The 27,281-nt window shown below is 47.3% G+C and overlaps 1 protein-coding gene, 1 long non-coding RNA gene and 1 other non-coding gene across 6 annotated transcripts in view; 2 read left to right on the forward strand and 1 right to left on the reverse strand.

Moving 5' to 3' along the window:
- Nucleotides 1–8,800: 8,800 nt before the first annotated feature.
- The window catches only part of NEDD4L (NEDD4 like E3 ubiquitin protein ligase), a 379,737-nt gene continuing 361,256 nt past the window's right edge, over nt 8,801–27,281 (forward strand). For 2 of the 3 annotated variants that reach the window (XM_055559372.1, XM_055559373.1), the window contains exon 1: nt 8,801–9,088. In XM_055559372.1, coding sequence (XP_055415347.1) covers nt 9,041–9,088 — 48 coding nt within the window. In that variant the 5' untranslated portion in view covers nt 8,801–9,040. The remainder of the gene's footprint in view (nt 9,089–27,281) is intronic. The other variant, XM_055559374.1, reaches the window with a different exon arrangement.
- Nucleotides 9,628–27,281, forward strand: part of LOC129636103 (uncharacterized) — a 32,768-nt gene continuing 15,114 nt past the window's right edge. Inside the window, exons 1-3 of one of the 2 annotated variants that reach the window (XR_008706645.1) lie at nt 9,628–10,095; nt 10,992–11,035; nt 25,439–25,549. This is a non-coding gene — a long non-coding RNA (uncharacterized LOC129636103). Of the gene's footprint in view, nt 10,096–10,820; nt 11,036–25,438; nt 25,550–27,281 lie in introns of those variants that run through there. The other variant, XR_008706644.1, reaches the window with a different exon arrangement.
- On the reverse strand, nt 25,467–25,539 carry TRNAE-CUC (transfer RNA glutamic acid (anticodon CUC)). The gene has a single exon. It is a non-coding gene; the product is annotated as a tRNA-Glu (tRNA).

Here is a 27,281-nt window from a genome sequence, read left to right on the forward strand (position 1 = left end):
TAAAGGAGTTCCAAAAGGAAAAGACATATTTCACCCTTTAAGTAGAGAGTTTTCAGGTCACTTGGATTATTATTTATTAAAAAATCAATAAATGTGTCAAAATTGTTAATTAGAGCAGCTGTTTCAGAACTTTTAACACAGAGTAAAAAAGACATAATTTATTGCTTCTGGCAAATGAAAATGCAGTGTGATGAGGGGTAAAAAAAAAAATCACCCCCTTTCTACCAAAAAAAATGGACACAAATAATTGAGCATTTGTGGCGTCCAGAAAAAATGCAGACTGAAATTTACTACCACACTTCTTGTGGTTGGCTGAAAAATGGGTTTCAAAAATATCTAGGTCCTAATCCTTGGAACCTGTGATGTTACCTTACCCAGCAACAGAGTGTATACACATAATTAAATTAAAGATTTTAAGATGGGGCTTTCCTGGTGGCTCAGGTAGTAAAGAATCGGCCTTCAATATGGGAGACCCGGGTTCCATCCTTGGGTTGGGAAGAGCCTCTGGAGAAAGGAATGGCTACCCACTCCGTTACTCTTGCCTGGAGAATTTCATAGACAGAGGTGTCTGCCGGGATACAGTCCATGGGGTCCTGAAGAGTAGGGCACGACTGAGTAACGCTTTTTAATAATTATCCTGGACTATCCGGGTGGGACCTAAATGAGGTCACTACTGTCCTCATAAGAAGGGGGCATGGAGCGACTGGATAACAGGAAGAAGGAGGAGGTGGGGGAAGGGGAGGGAAAGTGAGGGGAGAAGAAGGTGATGTAATGACCACAAACAAGAGACACAGATCTGAAGACAGAGGGAAGGGCTGTGAGCAGAGAAATGTAAGGAATGTGGCTCTAGACGCCAACCCATTCCCCACCCTACTGGCCCCCACCTCTGGAGAGGGTGCCAACACGTTGATTTCAGCCCAGTGATGCTGATTCCAGACGTCTGGCCTCCAGAACTGTAAGAGAACACATTTCTATTGTTTTATGCCATCGAAATCTATTGTAGTGGCCATAGGAAAGTAATTAACACACTTCGAAACTTCTAGGAAAGAAGAATTTGGTGTTTGATTTTAAAGCTTACTAAGTCAATGGGAAGGGAATCAGAATGTAAAGGCATTATTTAAAAGAACAAATAGGACTCTGCCTCTTTTACGTAGAAAAACATAACAGCATTAACTTTCAAGTGCCTGTCTACTAAATAAGGTCATTAGAGCTTCCACAGCTAGCTTACAGGGTCTAATTACCCTGAAGGGTCTTCCTGCTGTAAATTATCTTGGCTTCTAAAATGTATTGTTAGACTTACAGTAAGTAACAAATTAAAGCCTGGAGGTTCCATATACCAGTCAGCCTTGGCTTTGATAATGATGTGTAGCAAAAATCTCAAAACTTCAGTGGCTAAAACAATAAATCTATCTCTAGTTCACGACACTGCATGTTGGCAGGTGTAAGTTGAGTGACCCCACTCCAGGCTGGAGGTCAAGTTCAGGTCTGTTTCTTGTGTGTCCTTATGGGACCCAGGCTAGAGGACCGACTGTTCCCATGGTGTAGCTCGGGAGCACATAAGGAGTGGCAGAATTTGCAAAACCTCTATGGTCTCTGTTTTGAACTGGTCACAGAACTACTTTGCTCATATTCTGTTGGAATAAGTAAGTAAGTTACATGGTCAAGTGCATTATCATTGGGGCAGGGGCATTTACTCCTTGTGAAGGTGAGGAAGTGAATATTCCCTGATCGGTAATTCAGTATTCCATGTCCCTCCATCCTGAAAAAGCTAGCTGAAACCAAAGAATAATGCAGTAGTTCAGTTCAGTTCAGTCGCTCAGTCGTGTCTGATTCTTTGCGACCCCATGAATCACAGCATGCCAGGCCTCCCTATCCATCACCAACTCCCGGAGTTCACTCAGACTCACGTCCATAGAGTCAGTGATGCCATCCAGCCATCTCATGCTCTGTCGTCCCCTTCTCCTCCTGCGACCAATCCCTCCCAGCATCAGAGTCTTTTCCAATGAGTCAACTCTTTGCATGAGGTGGCCAAAGTACTGGAGTTTCAGCTTTAGCATCATTCCTTCCAAAGAAATCCCAGGGCTGATCTCCTTCAGAATGGACTGGTTGGATCTTCTTGCAGTCCAAGAGACTCTCAAGAGTCTTCTCCAACACCACAGTTCAAAAGCATCAATTCTTCGGCACTCAGCCTTCTTCACAGTCCAACTCTCACATCCATACATGACTACAGGAAAAACCATAGCCTTGACTAGATGAACCTTGTTGGCAAAGTAATGTCTCTGCTTTTGAATATGCTATCTAGGTTGGTCATAACTTTCCTTCCAAGGAGTAAGCGTCTTTTAATTTCATGGCTGCAGTCACCATCCGCAGTGATTTTGGAGCCCAAAAAAAGAAAGTCTGACACTGTTTCCACTGTTTCCCCATCTATTTCCCATGAAGTGATGGGACCGGATGCCATGATCTTCATTTTTTGAATGTTGAGCTTTAAGCCAACTTTTTCACTCTCCACTTTCACTTTCATCAAGAGGCTTTTTAGTTCCTCCTCACTTTCTGCCATAAGGATGGTGTCATCTGCATATCTGAGGTTATTGATATTTCTCCCAGCAGTCTTGATTCCAGCTTGTGTTTCTTCCAGTCCAGCGTTTCTCATGATGTACTCTGCATAGAAGTTAAATAAGCAGGGTGACAATATACAGCCTTGACGGACTCCTTTTCCTAAAGTAGCAAGTAAATGCTGTTCAACGCTGCAATTGAGAGGAGACTAATTTAAGGGCCAGTGGGCGAATCTCAGACTTCTATATGAAACGAAAGCTCTCAAAAGGGTCTAGAGTGGTCCCAGGGTGGTAGCGTGCCCTTAGCAGAAACAAACACAAAACTACTTTGCATTTTCATAGAAAAAGATTAACCAAATAAAATCACAACCAAATGAATTCACCTTAAACACACATAGAATGAAGTCACAGTGAGCAAGAGTCAGGAGAAACCATGGAAGACATATTCCAAACTTTTAGATATTCCTTAGACAAATATAAAATAATTAGTTATGAGATATTCAGTTTAATGGAATAAAACTTGGAAACTCAAAATAAGAAACTATCAAGAATGAGGAGGCTGATTTAAAAAAAAACCTAAATAGAACTTCTGGACAGGAAAATTTTGATTGCTGAATAAAAAACTCAACTAATGGGTTCAACAGAAGATTAGACTCAATGAAACAGTTACTTAGCAAAGTGTAAGAGAGAGGGGAAGAAATCGGTCAGAGTGCAACACAAACAGACAAGGACATGGAGTATGTGATAGAGGTTAAGAGACATCCACGACAGAACGAGAAGGTCTACGTCGGATTACCTGGAGTCCCGGAAGGACAGACACAGAGGATGCAGAAAGGGCAGTGCTTGAAGAGATGATAAGGGAGCATTTTCCAGAAAGGACAGAAGATTTAAACCCACTGTGCAAAGTATAATTAGGCAGGATAAATAAAAAGAATGTCACATAGAGACAAATAATAGAAAATTTAGAATACCAAGAATAAAGAGCAGCTACTGGGTCAAGAAGAGCCCCTAGAGAAGGAAAGGGCAACCCCCTCCAGTATTCTTGCCTGGGAAATCCCAAGGACAGAGGAGCCTGGCAGACTACAGTCCATGGGGTCGCAAAGAGTCAGACATGATTGAGTGACTAAACAACAAAAGATGAGGCAGATGAGCTGCAAAGGAGCAATAATTACACTAACAGTTGCCCAATCATCGTTAACAAAGGAAGCCAGAAATCAGAAGAATAGTATCTTCAAAGTGCTGAGAATGAGACTACCATTTTTTTTTCTTGGATAAGCCTATTGAGTGGTTTTTCTTAAGGGTGGTTCCATCTGCTCAATAACCCCCAAATAAATTCATTTACAAACCGACACTTCAGAGTGGTAGGGATGGTAAACTCAGTTACATTAAGAATATTTACCTCCTTCTACATTTCACAGTGGTTTAGAGTCTGCTTCTAATTTATGTTTCACTATTTTGCATGAACAAGGGTAGACATTTTCAGATAAACAGAAACTAAGTTTATCACCGATGAGACTTTTACTAAAGGAATTTAAAAGGATATCCTTAAAGAAGAAAATAATCTCAGAGGAATGTCTAAGAAGCGAAAAAACCACAAAATATATTGGTAAAACTAAAAAAAAAATGTGTACAAAAATATCTAATGTGGTTAAAAAAATGAACAGAACAAAATTGGATAGTAATACCATGGAAAGAGTTGATGATCAAAAGCAGTGCCTTAAACTTTTTGTATTGTTCAGATAGGGGATTAAGATATTAGCTTTTGACTTGTCAAGCAAGGTATGTATGTAAGGTGTCCAAGGTAAACAGGAAAAGAACAGAATGGTAGTGATTAACATCCCAACTAGGAGAGGGAAACAATACCATAAAAAAACAAATAACAATAATAGCATAATTCAATAAAAAAGATGCATTAAAATGTAAAAAATAAACACAGTAAAATGTGGAAACAAATCAAATATTTTAGAAATATTAATAAATGGAAAAAGCCAGATAAAAAGCAGGTATATTGTCAGATTGGAGAAAATTGGAATCATGCTCTTCTACCTCAGAAATTTTATTATCTTTAGGGTGCTAGAATGAATAACATATAGGTATTCAAAATGTGTTTCTTAAAAAGCCTAGCTATTTGTAGAAAGTTTGAAGCATGTTTTATTATATAATCCTAAAAGCCTTAAATCTGTGAGATTCCTCTATATGTCAGTGAACATTGTTATGTCCCAAGATGACATCGGGTTTTACAGGTACAGGGCCATCTTCAAAATGTCTGCTTCATGACTTTTCTTTTTAAAGAAGACAAAATACCAAAAATTGAAGAGAAAAGAAATCCAGTGTTATTTACCTGAAACATGCAGATAAGTGACACTATCCAGCTTGGGGAACTTCCCAGACTTGATGGAGATACACATAGCTTGCTAAGCCAACTCAGTGATTTGTAAAGAGGCTTTGCATTAAAATGTTCCCTATTTGTGACTACCCATTGTACCTTGTACTTTAAATTGTTCTTGCTAATTTTTCATTTCTGATGATCCAAGTAAAGAGCATTCACCAAACACCCACAATATCACATCTAAGATGTTAAAGGCAGCCTCCGAAGGGAACAAAATAGAACAAATTCCAGAGAAGGATCTCCAAGTTTGCTTCTATATAATTGTTGGAAAGCGGAAAATAAAGTCGCTCAGTTGTTTCTGACTCTTTTTGACCCCATGAACCATATAACCCACCACGGTCCTCTGTCCATGGGATTTCTCAGGCAAGAGTACTGGAGTGGGTTGCCATTTCCTTCTCCAGGGGATCTTCCCGACCCAGCGATCGAACCCCGATCTCCCGCATTACAGGCAGAGGCTTTGCCGTCTGAGCCACCAGGGAAGCCATATAATTGTTGGGTAGACGTGAAATCGATTGAAGAATGCACGGCAGTTTCACTTCGGGAAAGACTGTGGACAAATTTCTCTTAAGGTTTGTGTGCTCTGAACTACCCTCCTGCAAGAAGCCGGATGCTAATCTGAGACTTCAGAGAGGTAGGGGGTGGGTAAAACTGCTCCATGATACTAGTCACACAAAGTACATTTGTTTACATCCACAAAAGATTTAAGTATGTTTTTAAAAAATGTAATTTTCTCTAAACTGAAAAAGAAAAGATCAGGATCATGGAAAACAGGTAAAGAGTATCAGTCTAAGCCAGAGATCTCTAGATGGTGCTGTGCTTTAATTAGAATCACCTGGGAGCTTCTAAAACTCCTGATGCACACTTAGTACCCCCGCATAACTAAACCAGAGTTTATGGGCGTGGAAGGTACACAGCAGTGGTTTTAGACATGTGCAGACAAGTTTGGGAACCACTGGCCCGGGCTGCCATTCTCAACCTTCAGTTCAGTCGCTCAGTCACGTCTGACTCTTTGCGACCCCATGGACTTCATCACTAACTCCTGGAGTTTACTCAAACTCATGTCCATTGAGTCGGTGATGCCATCCAACCATCTCATTCTCAACCTTACGGGGACATTAGCATCACCTGGAAAGCTCCTGAAACTACCACTGCTTGTACACCTACCCTGAACCAGGGAAACTGTGGTCTCTCAGGCCTGCCACTGGGTTCTTGATCATTTTAAAGCTCCTCAGATGATAACAATGTGTATCCGGGGTAGTGAACCACTATATTGGGGGAAAGCTGGTACATAATTACACAAGGGATCGATTTTGGTTTTTTATGGGTTCTTTTATGGCTCAGGGCTTCCCTGATACCTCAGTAAAGAATCCCCCTGCAATGCAGGAGACCCCAGTTTGGTTCCTGGGTTGGGAAGATCCGCTGGAGAAGGGAAAGGCTACTCACTCCAGTATTCTGGCCTGGAGAATTCCATGGACTGTATGGTCCATGAGGTCGCAAAGAGTTGGACATGACTGAATGACTTTCACTTTATGACTCAGGGCCATAAAATGAGTCCTGAGTTTCCTGGTAGCCAAAGTAACTAGAAAAACTACACTAGTTGAAATAATTCTTGTCTCCATCCATCCTGCAAAAGCTTACCAGTTCCCTGGAAGAAACCAGGCTTTTCCTCCTAGGTCTTAAATAAATAAATTGTTTGAGTCTTCTTACAGGAAACACTAAATGGTAAAGATCACAATTTTATCAACACCTCTACAGTACATGAGGTGAGGCAAGCTTCATGTTGTAGTTTCTCATAGTATGCCTTAGGGAAAGCCCAGGGCGTGACCCCAGAGTGCAGGCAGGTGCAGACTGTTGTGGTGGGGCATGGGCACAGAACCCTGGAGACAGGGCAGGGGGAGGAAGCAGGATACACCCCTGGAGTTCCCAGATGATAGAGCCTCACCTCGAGATAAAGTCCAGAACTGTATACTGCCTGCCAGTAAAGAGCCTGCCTGCAATGCGGGAGACCTGGGTTCCATACCTGCGTCAGGAAGATCCCCTGGAGAAGGGGATGGCAACCCACTCCAGTATTCTTGCCTGGGAAATCCCACGGACAGAGGAGCCTGGTGGGCTGCAGTCCACGGGGTTGCAAAGCATCGGAGGCGACTACCACTACAATACAAGGTGTGGGAAGGGTGTCCTGTGTAATTAGAAATTACAAGTTTCTATTTAAAATTTGAAAAAAGATTACCTTTCTCCTCATAGAAAAAACTGTACAAAACTTGACAAAGACCTGGCTAGCGAGGATAAAGGAACATTAACTCCTGTAGAAATCACAGGCTTGTTGAAGAGCACATGGGAATTGTGTGAACCTTTGTGTGTGTGTGTTTGCAAATCTTTATGAAAAGAAAAATAATGTAGATCTGAAAAGGTCAAAAAACTTTGGCCTGGACAGAAGGTACAGAGAATGGTCTTTTTAACTGTTCCTCCATAAATTGATTTTTTTTTTTTCTCGGTTGGGCTTCTGTGGCATCTCAGGCCTGTGATTTACTGGCTCACATGTGGGGAGAAGGCTTCTGAGCACGGTGTTGACGCCAAGGGGCTTTGTCTGGAAAGAAAATCCAGCGTTCGCACAACTTTAAGCCACAGCCATGTTGTCGGGAGGCAAAGGAAAGCTTCCATTAGGACGGGTGTTTCCCTTGGTTTGAAAACGAGCTAGATACTTAGAACAGGAGCAGCGGTCGGGCTCGGTTGCAGGGAGGCTTTGGGACCACGTGATTGCTTTCTGAAACAACTGACTTGAATGAAAATCCTAAAGGCACCCTGTGAATACCAAAGAGGGCACTTTGATGTTTTCTTTTCAAAGGCAAATAGCATGTTCTACTTTTGTTTCCTTTCTGAACCCACAACTGTACTTAACCACGAAATGTAAGGACAGGCTTCCCGAAAAAGTCGACTGACTAATTTCTCTCTTTAGTCTCTGGCGTTCCTATACATCTGATGGATTAAATGAACTGCTTGCTGGAGAAACAGTAGCCGGGACGTGGGGAGAACCCTACCGTGGCTAATACGACGTCTTAATAGCTTGCCTCTGCAGAGGATAACCTTAAACTTGAGTCCGCGATTTCACGTTGCGGATCACGAAAGAGTGGCCTTTGGCTCAAAGAGCCACGCTGTCGGTTTTCTAGGGGGTGGGCGTGTACTCAGAGCGGGCGCCGGGTCGGTTTTGTTCCAGGCAAGGTTGACGCAGGCAGTGGCGACTCGCGGCCACGCCGGGGCAGCCTCTCCCCGGCCGCGCGGCCCGGCTCCGGGGCGCCCACAAAGCCGCCAAGTTGGGCTTGCCGGGGTTTGCCAAGAATTTAAAGGTGTCCAGAAACATCCATCTTCTCGCCCCCAACCCCCTTTAACAATCACGGCGGGCCCAGGGTTCTTCGTAGAAAGACCTCGGGGAAGAGAAATGGGACTTTCTTGTAGAAAACGTCTCCAGCGCCCCCAAATGCCCAGCTCGCCCGCTCCCCCAAGCGGAGAGGAGGGTGGGTCTGGTCCCAGGGCCGAGCGCCCGCGCTCCTCGGAGACCCGCCCCGCGGCCGGGGGCGCCAGTGGGGAGCCGGGGTGGGCGTGGGGCGCCAACCCCGCCAGCCCCGCGGCCCGCCCCCCAGCCCGGCCTGTGATTGGCTTGGGGGGCGCGTGTGCCCGCCCCGGGGAGGCGGGGAGGGTCCCCTCCGGGCGCCGGGGCGGGAGGGGGCGGAGGAGGGGGCGGGGAGAGCGGGGGCCGGGAGGGAGCGGGTGCGGGGGCGGGCGCGCCGGCTTCCCAAGCCCGGAGAGCGGGCTGGGCGAGGGGCGGAGAGCGGCGGGCGCGCGGGAGGAGGGAAGCCCAGGGGCGCCGCGCCGCCGCCGCCGCCCGCTGCACGGCGCGCTCTCGGGAGCGCACGGTCCGCAGCCTTCCGGGAGGAAGCGGTGCAGGCAGCGGCCGAGGCGCGAGCGCTCGGGCCCCCTCACCTGCGGCGCCGGGCTGGCAGTCCCCAGAGGCGGCGGCGGAGGAGGGGAGACCCGGCCGCCCAGACGCGCCACAGCCCAGCCGCCCGGGAGCGCCTCCGATCCCGCGCGGGGCGCCGGCTCCATGGCGACCGGGCTCGGGGAGCCGGTCTACGGACTTTCGGAAGAAGAGGTGAGCGGCGCTCCCTTCCCCGCGGGACTCCCCGGGGAGTTCCCGCCCGGCGGCGGCCGGCGGTGGGCACTGGGACGACCCCCTTGGACGGTCGTCTCCCCCCCCCCCACACCCGCGCGCCTGCAGGGGCACCCCAAAGGCGGGCGCGTCCGGGGGCAGGGATCCCGGCAGGGTGCTTACAATCTTCCGCCCGGCGTCCCCTCCCCCCGGCGCAGCGCACTGTTGGTAAATAAAGCGGCGCGAGCTGGGGTTCCCTCGGCGCTCCCCGCCTTTGGGTGCGAGGGGGGCGCGTGCGGCTCTGCGCCCGCCGGTCCCTGTCCTCCGTGCCGCGTCTCCCGGGGCCGTGGGGCAACTTTCCGCCTCTCGCCCCTGCAGCCCTGGAGTCCATGATGGGTGTCGCGTTTGGAGAGACCCGCGCCGCGCGGGGGAGCCCGGGGCCGCGGCGGAAACCTGGATTGTCTCCCCCCCTGGAACTTTCTCATGATGGTGTCAGCAAGTGCTCTGCTGCGTGTGTGTGTGCTTGTTACGGTGGGAGCGGGTGAAACCTTGTGAGCCGTGCGTGTCCGACCCTCCGTCTTGCACAGTCTGAAGCCAGAGAGTGCATTTCGGAGTCTTTGGGGTGGGAGGGGGAGATCCCGCATGGTGGCAGGTGCTGCTGGAAACTTGGAGGACGCTTGCAGCCCTGCCATTTTTTCCCCCCTTCCTTAGGATCCAGCACCTCTGGGGTGGGTGGAAGGAGGAAGCTCCATTGATCTTTTTTATTGATGAAGCCAATTAAGTAAGCCACGCCCCCGAGGCTGTCGGCTTGCCTAGAAAGGGCTTTGTTTTTTTACCCTCACTCTCTCCTCGCGGGTTCCCACTCCCCCCTTTTGAGGCGATCCTGCTAACTCACTGCCCAGCCCTCTCGCGACCAGCCAGGCTCGGCCCTTATTGGTGTGTTGCGCTGCCAAAAAGAGGGGTGGGAGGCTGTCGCCGGCGCGGCGTGACGGGCAGGCTGGATGGAGCAGGTAGGAGGGGTTGGCCATCTGGCCGATGCGCTCTCAGGTCTGGCTCCCCTTTCGAGAGGTGAATTTACAACCCATGAGGCATTACTCAGCGGGGAGGTATTTCCTATCCTGGTTGTGCATTTCATGAAAAGTTAATGCCTGGAAATTCAAGGATTTCTGGGTTTCTCTTTTTTCCCTCTCCTTTCTTTTCGGAGATCCCCTTTTTCTCTGGTGATAGGGGTGGGGTTAATAGAGAGGCTCTTATCTGAGACTCGACAATGTTATGGCTTCTCTCCCGTCATCTTTCCTATCCTGGTTGTGTGTGTGTACGTGTGCGCGCGCGCGCGTTCCGTGTGTAATGGAATAGGTGTCTTAGGGTGGGGAAAGTGTCGGGGGTACGTTTCAACCCCTCCCTCCTTTAACGGTGCTTGGTAAAGCTTGCTGTGGTATTGATTTTATCAAAGAGTGATCGCAAAGCAAGTGATTGGCATTTCCGATCATTTTGCCATGCTGGACTTTTGTAAAATACCCCCCTTTCCGTGCAGTTAACCGAGGGCATGGATGAAAAGTAGCTTTGTTTCATTTACCCAGGGGGATCTCCTCTCCTCTGGTTTTGTCTTTGAGGAGCTTTCTCTTTCATTCTCTACTTCTCCGTTTAATTAGTAGCAGTAGAGGGCCGGCAGTGAGCTTTTAGAAAGGCAGTGAGATACACATTCCCAAACAAAGGGGCAGGAAGTATTGTGGGGGATAAAGACGGCTGCCTCTCATCTTAGGTCTTTTTTTTTTTTTTTTAATTACATGATGACTCTTACAATCCTGGAAAAAAAATGTTTTCTAAATGAGCATTTTGGGAAGTGCAAGTGGGTAAATGAATCACATGCATGTCAGTGTAGTTTGTGCTTTGTCTGCATTTACAGCTCGTGTCAGAATCGACCCAGAGCACCTTACCACTTTTGTCTAGGTGAGTTAATTCTGGTGATCTTGACTGGTGTCTAGGGTGAAACTGAAGGATGGAATGTAAACAGAATCGAGGTGTGTGTGTATGGGTGTGTATGTATGTGTATAGTATGATTGAATTCACTCCTTTATGTTGCTGGAGGGGGATTTGGGGCTGTATGGGGAATAGCAGGAGGTGATAGAGACATTATATTGATTGATTGAGCGATGGCCAAGTTGCTGGTACTGTTTTGTTCTACACACACTATATTCCAAAAGACAGGTCACAGCCATTTCAGCTTCTCCTACTAGGGGTGGGGAAGAAGTGCAAGGTGGTTCTGATGACTTCACGTGTGTGCTGTATTTGCTTTTTATGGGTGGTTTCATGCTGTCATGTCACCCTTCGGAAGATCAGGGATTGCCTTCATAGAATATTAACAAGAAATGGTTGAATTTGCACAGCTTGCTTTGTCTTCCTGAATTAGCCTGTGTTAGAAAACAAGGGAAAGATTTGAGCATCTAAGAGCACTTAAGAGCCCAGTGGAACAAACGTCTTCCAAAGGCATGCATTTCAGCTCATACGGCGTTCAGTGGCCATCATCGCCCAGGAAGATACTTTGATTGCCAGGTGGAAGAGTCACCTGATAAACCTCTTAGCAAAGTAGGCATTCGTCCCTAGCAAATTTCATGGACGTACGTTTGTGTGTTCATTGGAGGTTGATGAAAAGCGTTATTGTGTGCGTGGCGGGCACTGAGTTGTGCCCTGTCATGGACAGGCTTTAGCTGTAGGTAGCGCTGGTGATGAAGCACTGCATTAACCCAGAAAGCCGCGGGATGCCAAGACAGAGGGCATTGTTCCTAGGTCTGTCCAGCTTGTCGAATGAAAGGGATTAAGTGCGGGCTTTGCTTGTGTGAGCGCATGTGCTGTTTATTTTTTGTTGTGCCTTCCTGGCCAGGGTTCCTCTGGTAAATTATGGTTCATATTCACCAGATCCAAATTAGGTCCATTTAGGTAATCAAATTTGAAATTGCTATCAGATGAAGGACTTTGGTGTTGGAGGGGTTAGCAAATTCACCAAATTTCTGACTCAGGGCCCAGCATCAGATTTGGTTGGAGTCAGAACAGTTTGGACTAGTTTCTGCATTTGGCTTAGTTCCTTGGTAGTTTTTTGTTTTTGCTTTTTGTTTTTGTTTATTTTTTGGCAAGCTGCAGCACATTTTGGCACAGTCTACTCGTGAATATTGCTGTTAACCTTCTGGAATATTTTATTACAACATAAAAATGTATTCTTTATTTATGGGATTTTCTGCTGAGTGAAAGTTTGATAGCTTTTTCCTTAGGTATGGCATTAAATTTTTTTTTGATGGTTAGAATGAGGCAGACGGCATAGAGATGAAGGCCAGCCTGACATGGGATGGTACGTTGCCTTCCCTCTTTATTTCATACAAACAAGGATATTCTCTGTGGCACTGTGTTTTAGGCCTTTATATGCTTACTGTCTCATTTAGTCCTCATAAAAACCCAGTGAGGTCTGCTGTGATTTACAGTTGAGGAGTGGAGGCTCAGAGAGGTGAAGTGACCTGCATAAGGACTCACAGAGAATAAGTTGTAGAGCCAGGATTTGAACCTAGTTTGAGTCTACAACCCTCATTTTTTAACATGCTCCCTCTCTTCCAAGTATCCTGAAAAGTCTTCAGAGCTAAATTATTTAGGATAAAGTAAGATAGACATACGGAGAAGGCAATGACACCCCACTCCAGTACTCTTGCCTGGAAAATCCCATGGACGGAGGAGCCTGGAGGGCTGCAGTCCATGGGGGTCGCTGAGGGTCGGACACGACTGAACGACTTCACTTTCACGAGCTGGAGAAGGAAATGGCAACCCACTCCAGTGTTCTTGCCTGGAGAATCCCAGGGACGGGGGAGCCTGGTGGGCTGCGTCTATAGGGTTGCACAGAGTTGGACATGACTGAAGTGACTTAGCAGCAAGATAGACATAAATGTCAGGGGTTGTAAACTGATGGCTTCCAGGTCAAAATTGTCCAGGGACCCTGCTTAGTGTTGTCCGTGTCGTGTTTTAAAGCCCAGGAATTTTCATGGAAAATGGTAAAACTCGGACTCACTGGAGCCGCATTCTCACCCGGCGGCAGTTAGTGGACCTGAGTTGTGGCTCTTAGGATCATGGCAGCTGTGGTGTGCTTGCCACAGTCTCCTCTGCTCCCTGTTGGCTTAGTCATCTTGCTCATTTGTGTATTACCCGCTTCACAACGTATAAGCTTGACCTTTGACATGGATATTGTCTTTTCTTTACTCCAAGGTGCTATCAGTTTTAAGACGTACGGCTATTTCATGCACCACTACAAAAAGAAAATTGCTTTCAAGCTGTGATATACTGTTGATTTCATGAAGCAACATTATTTTAGAGGTGTAAAATATGAAAACAAGGGTGTTTTAGAGTTCCTGAATTACTCTAGTTGGAAGCCTGGGATAACCCTGGATCATCAATTTCAACATTCACCGCCCCTGCCCTGCCCTCCCCCGTCCCCCTTCAATCTGTGAACAGTTTTAAGTCAACTGCTAGTTAAATTTTTGCTCTTCTTTGAGAAAAGGGCTGGACTCAGAGGAAGGCTCTTAAGTGGGCATTAGCAGAGGAGAAACGGGAAGCCTGGGCCACCTGACTTAGCCAAGTGTGAGTAATTAAGAACTGTTAATCGATAGAAGGTGGTCCATGTGTGTTTTCAAGAGGTTGCTGAAAGACCGCACAGGCCATCTTTGCAGCTGTGCGGAAACGGGCACAAGATTGCTTTCAGAAATCAGTTTGGGTATACTGTCTGGATCTGAAGGATGTTGTGAGAGGCTGGGTCCCCAGGAATGTAAGCCTTGCCCTTCATCCCAACTCCAAGTGCCTGAGTCAGGCCTAGCCCTGCTGGTCGACGAGCTCTCTGCCCAGGACATGGGCTATCCTGTTTACACCTGTGTCCTTACTGCTGGCATTTGAGAAAGAAACCTGAAAAAAGAATGGGTTTTGTGGTGACATTTGAAAGCAATTTGAAAACATATATGTATATATAAAATTAAATATAATATTAAATATATATTCTTTAATATATTAAATAAATATTATATATATGAAATATAATATATTTTTGTTCAATATAACGCATTGTTTTAAATTCTCTCTGTAGGTTTTTCCTTGCTTCCAGGAGTCTGTAGAATTTGCAAGCAATTGACATTTTAATGTATATTCTGTTTTAGTTTTCTTGAATGTTTATTATGTCATCACTGAAAAGTAGTGTCCTTAAGGAATAACTTTTTTTGGTCAAAAGCATAAAGAGAAGGGTAAATGAGAGTCCTCAGATGATTGCAATTTCTTTTCCATGCAGAATGCAAATTTAATTTTATTTTAAAATTTTATTATGTATTTTTGGCCTTGCTACATGGCTTGCCGAATCTTAGTTCCCCGACCGTGGGTCGAACCTGTGTCCCCTGCAGTGGAAGCTTGGATCCTAGTTACTGGACCACCAGGAAATTCCCAGGATGCAACTTAAAGGAAGTGGTTGAACGGGGCCTGGCATCTTTGTTTTCAGTGCAGTGAGTGCCCACATCCCCAGGAACCTTCCTTGGAAAGCTGTTTGGGGATTCTGGGAGCATCAATATGTTTGATACACCTCAGGAAAAACATGAAATATCTCAAGGAAGAAATCCTTGATGTTAAGAATGGTTTTAGAACTGTATCACAGCGGTACTTTTGAGTTCCTGCTAAACTGCTTCTGCATGCCCCCGAAGGGAAGAACCTTCTTGTTCATTGCTAATTAATAACCTTTCTGTGTTATGCAGTTATTTATATCATGGTAAAATGGCACCCCACTCCAGTACTCTTGCCTGGAAAATCCCATGGATGGAGGAGCCTGGTAGGCTGCAGTCCATGGGGTCACGAAGAGTCGGACACGACTGAGCGACTTCACTTTCACTTTTCACTTTCACGCATTGGAGAAGGAAATGGCAACCCACTCCAGTATTCTTGCCTGGAGAATCCCAGGGACGGGGGAGCCTGGTGGGCTGCTGTCTATGGGGTTACACAGACTTGGACACGACTGAAGCGACTTAGCAGCAGCAGCAGCAAAAACATGATACTATGTGACTTATGGAAGAAACAAATTAATTCCTCTGTGGTAGATTGAGATCATATTAAATTTCTAATTTTGAGTTAAGACATTTAAGCCAGCTTTACTGCTGCTCTTAAATTTGGGGTCCTAGACAAGTAGCAGCAATCAAAAGAGACCCTAAGTTGAGTTTTTAAACTTTTTGATGCAATAGGTCTTTGCATAAGTGATTCTGTCTTACTGATACGTTTGTGAATTGGTAACAAAGCAGACTACACAGCCTTTTGACAGTCTATATAAAAGAGGATTAAAATAATGAATCAATCTTATAATAATGATAAGTGTCAGGGTCGTAGAATTAGTGCAGGGCATGAGAAGTGTGACAGTGTTACGTTCTGTTTTTATATTGTTTCTCTTCCAGGTCACAGTATAAGCAAATATATTTCATTTTCCAACTATAGGTGGCAATATTTGTACTGTTTCTGTTTAATGGTATTACTGTTGGCTTGGGAGTTGTTTGTTGGTGGAACATAGAAATGGGAGGATAAATTTAGAGATGAGGATAAAGAACCTAGGTTTAGAAAACAGTGTTTTCCCCAAAAGATCAGTTCTTTACTAAAAACAAAGTGATGTTTCTCACTGTGGGCAGTATCAGGAATCATCTGTTTTCTAGACTTTTCAAGGTTCCTCTTACCCAGAACATATTAACATTTGAGGGAAGCACAGGCGTTTGGATTTGGGGAAAAGCCCCCACAACATACGAATTGCACAGGAAAGATCTTTTGAGAGCCAGCCTCACATCCTTTCTTCTTGGGTGCATAAGGACTTCTGAATAATTCCATCTGAGTTGCACAGACCATTCCATAATGGCCATCACTGACTTTGAGAAGGAATTGATAATCGTCACGACTCCCGAGTATTGATTTGCTGGAGATATTCTTGGTTCCTGAGGCAAGAAGGAGGCTCAGGTTCTAGCAGAGAGAAAAGCAGTGAGTCAGGATCTGGGACATTTATTTCATGAAAAGGTAAGATATCGTTATAATCATAAAACTTTGTTCTGAACCCATGTGGCCTGAATACTAACTTTATTTTAATAGTTTTAGGTGAGAAAAGCCATATTACATAAGCGCGTCTGGGGTAACAAATTTAAATTTGACACTTTAGTCGACTTTTTGTCCCTAATTTCAAAATCCCATATTGATTCAGAACTGGCCGAGTTTAATGGCGAGGGTATCAGATTCCCTTGCTGTCGTCAGACTCACTGCTTGGTGGCTTCTTGGCAGGCAGGCAAGCATCCAGTGAGAGGCTTCGTATTCTTTTTCTGCCTCCTGCTCACTAGGAAGAAAGGGCCATTCAAAGGTGACTTCTTTTAGTGTAAAATGCTGCACGTGATGTGAGGTCTATCCTACGCAGAAGGACCTTGGCCGGGTTTGTAGGGTGGGTGGCCCCAAGAACGAAATGAACTTGCCCAGGGGACAGTCCCATTGCTGGTTAGGGTCGTGGCCCATCTCCTGGGACTCCTCAGGGCTTCCCAGATACACTGTTCTTCCTTTGGAAAAGACCCTGATGCTGGGAAAGGTTGAAGGCTAAAGGAGAAGGGGGCCGTAGAGGATGAGATGGTTGGATGGCATCACCGACTCAGTGAGCAAACTCTAGAGGATGGTGAAGGACAGGGGAGCCTGGCATGCTGCAGGCCATGGGGTCGCAAAGAGTCAGACTTAAGCGATTAAACAACCACCACCAAGGATACCCTGCTGTGAAGTTTTGGTGGATCCTTGAGTTGCTCAGGTCACCTCCGTGGCCACTCCTGTCTTCCAGGTGGAGACGGTGTGTTCCATCTTCTGTGTGACTCGGTCCCTGCGGACCAAGGGAGCAGACTCGGGAGGGGATCCTGTGGAACAGCCACAAGGGCCTGAGATGTGCCTCTGGTGAATCTTTCGTGTGTGTGTGTGTGCACCTCTGATTCTTGGTCTCGCCTCTGTTCATCCAGTTCCCATGGTTTAATTTTACTTCCCTGTTCAGCCTCATTCAAGGCACGGCTCCTCCTGGCCTCCTCGGTGCCGTTATGGGTCGCGCCTTGTGTCTTTTAAAGCACCTCATGAGGCTGGCCGTGCCCTTGTGGGTTGCTGTGGTGAGGAGGCGGCTGCAGTGAGAAAAGATGGACAGTGCACTCCCACCTGGCCAGAGGCCACTCGGAGTTGCCCCAGTTGAACATCTGTTTTAACGTTTTAAGCTTCAGAGTTAAACCGTTTCTTTGTGATCTGTGTTTCCAGTGTACATTTGGTCACCACATTAGATGTCATCAATGCGGGGACTCCGGGCAGATAGGCTTGGGTCCCAGGTAACCTGTGAGTGAGTGAAAGGCGTTCAGTCGTATCTGACCCTTTGCGACCCCTACAGTCCATGGGATTCTCCAGGCCAGAAGACCGGAGTGGGTAGCCTTTCCCTTCTCCAGGGAATCTTCCCAACCCAGGGATGGAACCCAGGTCTCCTGCATTGCGGGTGGATTCTTTACCAGCTGAGCCACCAGGGAAGTCCCCCCGCCAGGTAACATAGCAGAAGACAAACTCTCTACTAACTTTTCCTGTTGTTTAGCTGGAGATGTTTGCATCGAAAGTGTTAGTTTTATTTACATGTATTAAGTTTTGTTTTTTTTAGTGCTGGAAGACACTTCGGTTTTCCCAGAAAAATGAAAGCAAGCCTACACTGCTTAGAGACTTCTCGTGCTTTGTGAGCACTCACAAAGTGGGTGTGTGTGCATCCCGCTAAATTCAAAGCTCTGTGAGCTTACGACTCTCCCAGCTACCTTCAGCTCCAGAATGGGAATCAGTTAAGAATCGTGTGCTTTTTCTAAGCCTCCATTTTTTCTCTCTCAGTTCATCAGTGGTTTTATCTTCGGGTGTCATCAAAGCGCCAGCTTCAACTTAGGCAGTTTGGTTTGGAAACGGGAAGGAGTGTGGGTTTCTTTTCTTTCTTTTTTTTTTTTTTTTTAGGCAAAACTGAGAATCAGTTTGCTTCCTTTTATAGTTTCTTCTAATTCTTTTTGTGCTTTGTATGCTGTGTGTGATCATTGGAGGCGGCTGTGATTACAGTCAGTCAGGTGGTTTTTAAACTTTGAACTGGCTGTGTCTCCTCCTTGCCCGTTAACTCCTGAGGATAAATGAACGTGGTTCTTGGATGGAGCTGTAACCCAGAGGGAGCTGAACTCTGTGCGTTCTGGAGTATGTTTATGCTGATAATTAAGAAGTTGATATGGGCTGTGATGCCTGCCTTTGAAATAGGGGTCTTAATTGTCTGCGTGTTATTAGCAGAAGAGAACATTTAAGCTGGAGCTAAAAGCTTTTCCTTCTCTGCTGGGAGAAATGAGATGGAGAATGTTATTTATTGTGCAGCCACGAGGGTGGCAGAGGGGTGGGGAGAGACTGAAGAGTGTTTAATAACATGGAGATGTCAGTAATATAATAAGTGGAAAAAGTAGGTTACAGAACAGTGGGTGTGCTGTTTCTTCACAACAGTAGAATCCTATCGTGGTTTAAAGTGTTTATGCCGAGGAAACATGACCAGGAATGTAACCAACCCGTGATAGTGATGGCAGCTATCTGTGGGCAAAGGGATTGCCGTTACTTTTGGTTTTATTTCTTTGCTTGCTAAATGTTTTGTGTATTTCTACTACGAACTTTTTATCCCCCCCTTTAATGTAAGAGTGAGTCTGAAAATGAGGTAGAAAGAAACCTCCCAAATGTAGATACCTCAAGCTTTGGGTAGATGGATAGTGTCTGATGTGGACACTTCGAGCCTTGGGCAGCTGGGCAGTGTCTGATGTGGACACTTCGAGCTTGGGCAGCTGGGCAGTGTCTGATGTGGACACTTCGAGCTTGGGCAGCTGGGCAGTGTCTGATGTGGACACTTCGAGCTTGGGCAGCTGGGCAGTGTCTGATGTGGACACTTCGAGCCTGGGCAGCTGGGTGGTGCTTGCTGGGCCGGGCATGCTCTGTCCGCAGCCCCCTTCGGGCTTTGGATCCGAGGACATGGAGGTTGTTGCGCTGCCAGCGGCGCCTCCTAGGAGCCTCGCACGGTGGGAAGCGGAGGGGAGAGGTAGAAGGTTGGTTATTTTTTCAGGAAAAGTGGATGTTGCATCCGATTCTTTTTTTCACCCAGCAATTTGCAAACCAGGTGTTTCAGTTTCTCTTGCTATGGACGTGTACGGCTTGCATTTTCATCCTTCAGGGTCTTGTGGTTGCTCAGAAGTTGTCTGAATCTTTAGTAGTGTTCTAACTTTCTCCTGTGCGCACTGTGAAAAGTGTGGCCTGTGATCAAACTCAAATTTGTTTCTATTTTGTTTTCTTGGGTTTTGAGTGAGAGGTCTTGTTGTTACGTAATTGCTGCATTGAGGTGTTATCTAAATTGAGCATTTAGATATCAAAGTGATAACTACACATAGCCATAGTCTTAGGCAAAAATAATAGAGTGGCCGGAAGCTCTTCTCTGTTTGCCTTCAAGCTGAGTAACGTCCCTCAAGTGTCAGTGCTTCCCAGGATATGTTTCATGGTGGTTCCTTCCCGAACAGCAGGACGGGGTTGGCCAGTGCCATGTAACAGCGAACCTGGGATATGTCTTTATCCCCCCTCCCCATGAGGCCTTTAGTATTTCTGAAATAAGGATGCGTCTTCCAGTTGATAAGTGTGTTTCGTGTGGTAGTAGGTCCTTCACTAGCTTATCTCCCTTGCATCCCTCATCCTCTCCAAAGTCGAAGTTGGCCAACCTTGTGTGTGATAGTAGATTCTTGGTGGTTGTCAGGGCAACTGCAGCCTTAATCTCTCTTGTTCGGTTATGATGTGTCTGTTAAGAAGCTCCCACCTGGACCGAAGGACGCGTGCTGGCTCAGTGACTCGTCAGGGAATCAAGTCTGTTTTTCACTGCTCCTCTGGCTACAGTCTGGCCGGGTTCAGAGCCTTTGTTGGTCTGAGGTTGGCTGCCAGTGGCAGTTAGAGCTTTGTTCTCTTTTTCTACTTGCAGAGGGAAGATAATCACCTCCTGTGGCTTTCTGCTTAAGATTAAGAAAATCTCGTTCCCATAATCAGCCAGGAAATCTCCCGTTGTGTCTCCCTGGCCCACAGAAGCTGAGATCTGCGCATCCCTCAGCCAGCCAGTGGGAAGGAGGGGGTGGGATTACCTTTATTGCCTTACTGGTCCTGCCCTTGCCGTGATGGCCCACAGTGCACCTGTTGGATAGCATCCACCTTCAGAAATGTCCATGGCCTCATGGAATTGCACGCTCCCTTTCCCCAGAGAGGCGGCCCAAGTATTCATTTAAGTGTTGCGGAGATCCCTGGGTGATACCCTGCCACTTCTCTCCACCTGAAAGTTTTTGTTTTTTTTTTTAATGTCTAGTGACTCTGACGTAGTTGGTCACTAGATCCATCCAGCCTCCGCCAGCGAAGAAGGAACAAGATTTTACAATAAACCTCCCATTTGGAGAGGGAGCAAATAAGGAATCTCAGGGTATGGTTGCTGGTGGAACAGAAGTAGCAAGGAGCTCTTTCGTTGCTCAGCCAGTCCCGCCGCTTCCGGCTCTGCTGTTGTGTGTCCACTGTGAGGGTCTTCCTCGACCCCTATGTCCTGCAGCTGTACCTGGACGGATGGGAACCAGCAGAGCCCCCTCCTCTGGGGCCCTGCTTGGGTGTGCGCTTGGGACTTCAGAGTGGTATGTCTGGGGGTTCAACAGATGAAGGCTAGTATCAGTTGAGTGGAATACTTGGCAGTATTGCTCCCATGAAAACTTAGATTCCAGGTTTTTTTTTGTTTTTTTTTTTTTTTTGCTTCTAGTCGATTCCACGGGCTGGTAAATGACAGCCAGTGATCTTATCCAGATGAAGTCTATGCTTTGGGAATTTCTGTGTCTTAGTGACAGGTCTCTATGCCCTGCTCATCCCATCGCTTCTGCCTCGAGGTGATTTGAAAAATAGTCTTGAATGAAGAGGCACCAAGTTTGGGTAACAGAGAGCAGGGCACTTAAACTCACTTTGCTCAGAAAAACCTTCTCTGGACTGGGATCGTGGGACCCACAGGCCCTCTGCCTGCCCTGGCCCTCTTTGGACACCACGGGCCCTCTGCTGCCCTCTTTGGACACCACGGGCCCTCTGCTGCCCTCTGTGGATATTCCAGTTTTGTTCATAGTGCACTTTGTAGTTGGGGACGCTTGATTATAAGCAACAGCGACGCACTCTGATGAATTTGAGCAGAACGGGATTTACTGAAGGCGTTTTGCATAGCCCAGAAGTACCTGTCAAGCTGGAGAGTCAGGCCTGGGCAGTGGTCAAGGACGAAGGGAAGCTGGACACACAGAATCGCAGCCAGAGAGCCCACAGGGAGCATCCGACGGGGCCCCAGGGACCCTGGGCACTGCACGCCGCCTCCCACACTGTCCCCATCCCACTTGGCTGCTGCGTGGTGGGGCGCCTCTCGCTGTAACTGCCTCAGCCCTCCTGTTTCCTACTTGTGGTGGGCATCCTCCCAGCCACTCTCAGGCTCAGTGATTCCATAGGCAGAGTCCCAAGACCCGGAAATGGGTCCACTGACAACGTTAGAGTTGGTTGCAGCAAAAGGATAGGAAAGCGAAATCACTAAAGGAATAGAGGTGCCCGGAGTGACATCGGAGATCAGCCGGGAGCTTCCGGGAGGCCTCCTCCAGGGCGTCGGCAGGGCGTGCTCCATTCCTCTGGCCACTGCTGGGACCACGTGGAGGAGGTGCTGTCTCCCAGGGCGTTCGTTAGAGACCCAGTCAGTGCCCAAGCCTTTTGTTGGGAACGGATTGTCAGTGCCCCCTGCCTACTGCTACTGCTACATCACTTCAGTCGTGTCCGACTCTGTGCAACCCCATAGATGGCAGCCCACCAGGCTCCCCCGTCCCTGGGATTCTCCAGGCAAGAACACTGGAGTGGGTTGCCATTTCCTTCTCCAATGCATGAAAGTGAAAAGTCAAAGTGAAGTCGCTCAGTCGTATCTGACTCTTAGCGACCCCATGGACTGCAGCCTTCCAGGCTCCTCCGTCCATAGGATTTTCCAGGCAAGAGTTCTGGAGTGGGGTGCCATTGCCCCCTGCCTACTACCTACTAAAATTCTAGCTCCCGGGAGGAGGGCAGGTGTTGGCATAGACAGTCTGGGCACCCTTCACCACTGAGGGCACATTTGTGTTAGTGGACAGAGCTGTGTGCATTCAAGTTCCCAGAAGCCAGCCCACAGCCAGTCTTGCAGGCACACTTGGGAAGGACAGCAGCCTCAGGCCCGCTCCACTGCCTCTTTTCTGCCCACTCTGCCTTGTGTCTCTGGTGGGAAAACTCCAGCAGGAGCCTCTGATTGGGCTCACCACCTCACTGCTGGGGGGCCTGTTTCCTCCCTCTTAGACTTTTGGTTTCTGTTGTGGGGGATGGCCCCAGCTGGCCCCGGAACTTGCGCCGTGGGAATCCCCAAACACAGGAAGTGGTTTCTGATGCTGGGAAGTGCAGTGTTCCTCCTCCCAGAGTCAGAGCTTCGGTGGGGAGTGAGGCAGAGTGGCCTGAGCCTCTGCCATGTGGCCATGAGGGAGAAGCTCTGATGCGTTTTTGCAAATTTCATGTCCTTGAAGGGGGCAGAGTGCCCCCCCAACCCTGTGCCGTGGAGGGGTCCATGCTCGCCAAGAACCCACAGTACGACAGGGGTTCAGTGGAGACCTGAGTGAGGGGTTGATGGCTACTCAAGGTTTGGGGACAGAATATTCCAGACCAGGGAGACAGGATGGGTGGATAGCAGACACAGAGGCTTGAGGAGCAGAGAGAGAAGCAGGGTGCCTGGGGCATGTGGGGCGGGGGTGTAGACAGAGGCCACAGGGGCTGATTTGGGGGGCTGGGTTTTTCTCAGCAGAGTTGCAGAGCCATTGGAGGGTTTTAAGCAGAGGAGTAGCAGGATCTAATTTGTGAAGTGCCTCTAGGGAGAAAGGATTGTTGTGGGAAGGACATGAAAGAAAACAGGGAGACCAGTCCGGAAACTCCAGTACTGGTTGGCTGGTCGGGAGGTGATGGTTGGCTGGGGTGTGAGGAAGGGCATGGTGCTGTGTGGTGAGGTGGATGGGTTTGGTGTGTATTTTGGAGGAAGTGCCTGGGTCTTGATAGATGTATATGGAGTTACCACCCAGGGTTTTGGTGTGAGCAGTTAGGTGGTCAGTTACCTAATAATAAGGGGAAAAGGGGAGATCCAAAGGTGTGTTTTGATTAGGTTAAGAGTAATATAACTGCTCGGGCTTCCCTGGTGACTCAGTGGCAAAGAATCTGCCTGCCAGTGTAGGAGAAGCAGGAGGCAAGAGTTCGATTGCTGGGTCAGGAAGATCCCTTGGAGAAAGAAATGGCAACCTACTCCAGTATTCTTGCTTGAGAAATCCCAAGGGCAGAGGAACCTGGGCTGCTGCAGTCCATGGGGTCGCAAAGAGTCAGACATGACTGAGCACGCACGCACTCTAAGGGGATAAGACCAGAATGGACTCAATACACCAGCAATATCCTCCTGCCCAGAGAAAGCCAAATCATCGTGTGCCTGGTGATGCGAACAGAAGTTTCTGTCTGCAGTTGAAAAGGTGTTGGAGACATGAGTTGAGACATCAAATATGACGTAGCAGAGCTGCGTGGAACTCCAAGGAACCAGCTTGGTGGCAAGGAGCACCATTGGATGTAGACCTAGTTTTACACTTGCATTAATGAAATATCAACCGAAGAATTTGAGTCAGCAAAGAAAGGGGCTTTGAAAATGTTTTACCTTTTGAACTGAACATCAAGCGTGAGAAGTACTGTTCTGATGAGTTCACAGTTCATGTTTTTGGATTCTCAGACCTTATTTCTCCACTCGAAGCCCTTGTATAGTCTTAGATTTTGTATATTGTTCTTTCATAACAAGCACTTGTCTTGTTAGAGTGAGGCTGGTCTTAGGACACAAAAAGATTAATAATTGCAGGAAGGGGCAGGAGTGACCCATAATGGACAATTTGATGAATGGGATGAGGTGGGTTGGTAAGTCCCAATGTTGGTAATATCCTGTTGCTCCAGGGAGGAGGGACTTCCCAGGTTCCGAATCTTTTTTTTGTTTGTTTTTTTAAATAATTAAAAAAAACTGAAGTATAGGAAGTTCCCTGGCGGTCCAGTGGTCAGGATTCCACACTCTCACAGCTGAATGCCTGGGTCTAGTCCCTGGTCGGGGAACTAAGATCGCATATGCCACAAGTCCTGGGGTGCAGCCCAAAAAAAAATTGAAGTATAGTTAATTTACAATATTGTTAGTTTCAAGTGTACATCAAAAGTGATTTAGTTATACATACATATATATGTATGTATATATACTCTTTCGGATTTTTTTCAATTATAGTTTATTACAAGATATTGAGCATAGTTCCTTATGCTATACAGTAGGTCTTTGTTGTTTATCTATTTTATATCTAGTAATGTGTATCTGTTAATCCCAAACTCCTGCTTTATCTCAGTTTCCCAGTCTTGTGGTGATTTTAATACCTGGGCAACAGGACATTGTACTTCTTTGCCAGGTGACCTTAATTCTGCAAAGTGACGGTTTCAAGCAGATTTTCTGGTCTGGGCAATGGCGGTTTCAAGGATTCCTTTGGCCTTTAAGAAATCTGTGGAAAGTAAAAACCAGTGTAAAATGATCCAAAGTGCCCTTCTTCTTTGGAATGTATTTGTATTTTGAGGGGGCTTGGAGAAGCAGGAGATCTTTTCACTTGGAATTTTAGGGAAGGAGGATGGTTAAGAAGAAAATCTGAAGTAATGGTATAGACTAGGAAAAAGGAGGGGAGGTCTGTATGGCATGAACAAATAAGTGTTTTGTTTTTTTGGACTGGCTGATCTGATGAGATTGTCCAGTCTGAGGTTCTGGCTTGCATGGAGCGGACACGCACGAGACCTGATGTTGTGCTGGGGACCGAGATGGTCAGTGACACACAGCGCCCGCTCCGAGGGAGGGCCTGATGTACTTGAGACGGGCACGTCAGCAGCAGCCACTTGCGGTCAGCGCGGTAGTAGCGATAACTATATAGGAGGGCAGTTGAGTCTGGGCTATGAAGGCGGGTGGAAAAACTGGTGTAGGTTTTGAACAGTGACATCTAAGCTGAGTTTTAGATTAAAATAAGCCAGTAGTTAAAAGTTGGGAACTTTTCCTGTGCTGGGTGCTGATGCGTATATCTGACAAAAACTAACTTGCAAAATCTTCACAACAGCTCTTGAAGGTGGGTATTTTGTCAATTCTTTTTTTTTTTTTTTTTTTAATATTTACTTATTTATTTGGCCATGCAGGCTCTTAGGTGTGGCATGTGGGATCTAGTTCCCTGACCAGGGTTTGAACTTGGGCCCCCTACATTGAGAGTGCAGAATCCTAGCCACTGGACCACCAGGGAAGTCCTGGAGGTAGGTACTTTATCGCCATCTCACAGGTGGGCAAACTGAGGCACAGAGAGGTTAGCTAACTTGCTCGAGGGCCACAGAGCTAGGAAGCGGCAGAGCCAGGACTTGAACCGCGGCAGTCGGGCTCCAGAGCCTGTGGGTGGGACCAGCACCTGGCGGTGTCTCAGGGCAGGTCTCCAGGGAGTGGAGAGGGGCCACCCCCGAGGCCCGAGTGGCCAGAGTCACAGGAGGAGGTGGTGATCTGTGAACAGCCTTGTGGACCTTGTCAGGGAACCGGGACTTTATCCTGAGGCACCGTGCGAGCTTGTGTAGAGCTGTGCTTTGCTCATGCGCACCTCGCAGCCGGCAGAGAACGGACAGGGAGGTGGATCACGGTGGGCGGTCCCGTAGCTGGCTGGGCAGAGCCGGTGGCCGTGGCCTTGGGACTGACCACGCAGGGGTGCAGGAGGCAGAGAGTAAATGCCAGAGGCACATGGAAGGCAGAAGGCGCTGGATGTGGCTACTCACCAATTGGACTAGGAAAAGGGAAGACTCTAGAATAACCATCACCGCCCCCCCCCCCCCCCCCAGATTTGTTTCAGGTGATACTGGATGGGAGGGAGAAATCCTTTTTTAAATTATTTACTAAATACCAGGTACAGTGGTTTTAAACTGGGTGGTAAGCCCCCCTGACCCCCCAGAACCTTTGGCAGTACCTGGAGAGGCTTTTGGTGGTTAAAACTTGGGAGATGCTCCTGGCATCCATGGGTAAGGCCAGGGACGATGCTAAACATCCTACAAAGCACAGGAAGGCCCCCACGATAAAAACTTAGCAGGCCCCACGGCCAGTAGTGCCAGGTTGCAGAAACCCTGCTCCAGTGTGTACCAGTTTTACACGATTATCTAATTTAATCCATCCACCAAACACGTGGGCTTCCTAAATACTCTTTTTCATGTTTTTCAGACGAGATAAGCAAAGCTTAGCAAGCATGGGTGGCTTGACCAAAGCCCCAGGGCCTCGTGAGGGCCAGAGTCGGAATTTGAACCGGGGTCTTCGGCGTCCCGGCGGAGACGTGCCCTTTTCAGTTCGCCTGCGGTTTTGTTCCTCGCGAGGCTGTAGAGGAAGAGGCACACACTGAATTGTGGGGCTCTTTTTTTCTGTCGTGTTGGCTCCAGACTGGAGCAGGCAGGAAGGAAGGTGGTTATTTATACTCAGCTCTGCATAGGATCGAATTTTCCAGTCCTGAAGGTCTTACAGCGGGGAGTTCACAGGAGTTACTGTCTGGATGTTGGCTTTTCTCCTGCAGATATTCACATGCACCATGTTTGCCTTTTAAAAACACTGCTGTTAAATTCAGGTAAAATGGGAAAATGATAACTTCCCATTTATTTATAAATTCCTGTTTCTTCCCTGTGCATATTAACTATTGCAGCTTCTCAGTGATTTAATTATGTAGTATCCCTTGGAGGAGGAGTTGGGAGGGTCATTCATGACCACTTTGGGTTTAGAGGTAGCAGAACTATTAAAAACACCTTGATTTGCTAGAGGTAAGGAGGCCTTCTGAGAATCAGTCAGTTTTAGTGTGGTCTGAACTGACTAGAGGGCTTTCTGTAGTTCAGAGAGAGTGGCACTTCGATATCTGTCTGCTTTTTAATGGTGGCTCTCTGGTCTCCCGGCAGCCCTCCTTGGTGGCCTGAGATGATAGAGCCCCAGGGACAGAGTTTTCGCAGTCAAACTGTCTAACGCCAGGGCTTT

The sequence above is a fragment of the Bubalus kerabau genome, chromosome 21 (assembly GCF_029407905.1).
Source record: "Bubalus kerabau isolate K-KA32 ecotype Philippines breed swamp buffalo chromosome 21, PCC_UOA_SB_1v2, whole genome shotgun sequence".
In the NCBI taxonomy this organism is placed as follows: Eukaryota; Metazoa; Chordata; class Mammalia; order Artiodactyla; family Bovidae; genus Bubalus; species Bubalus kerabau.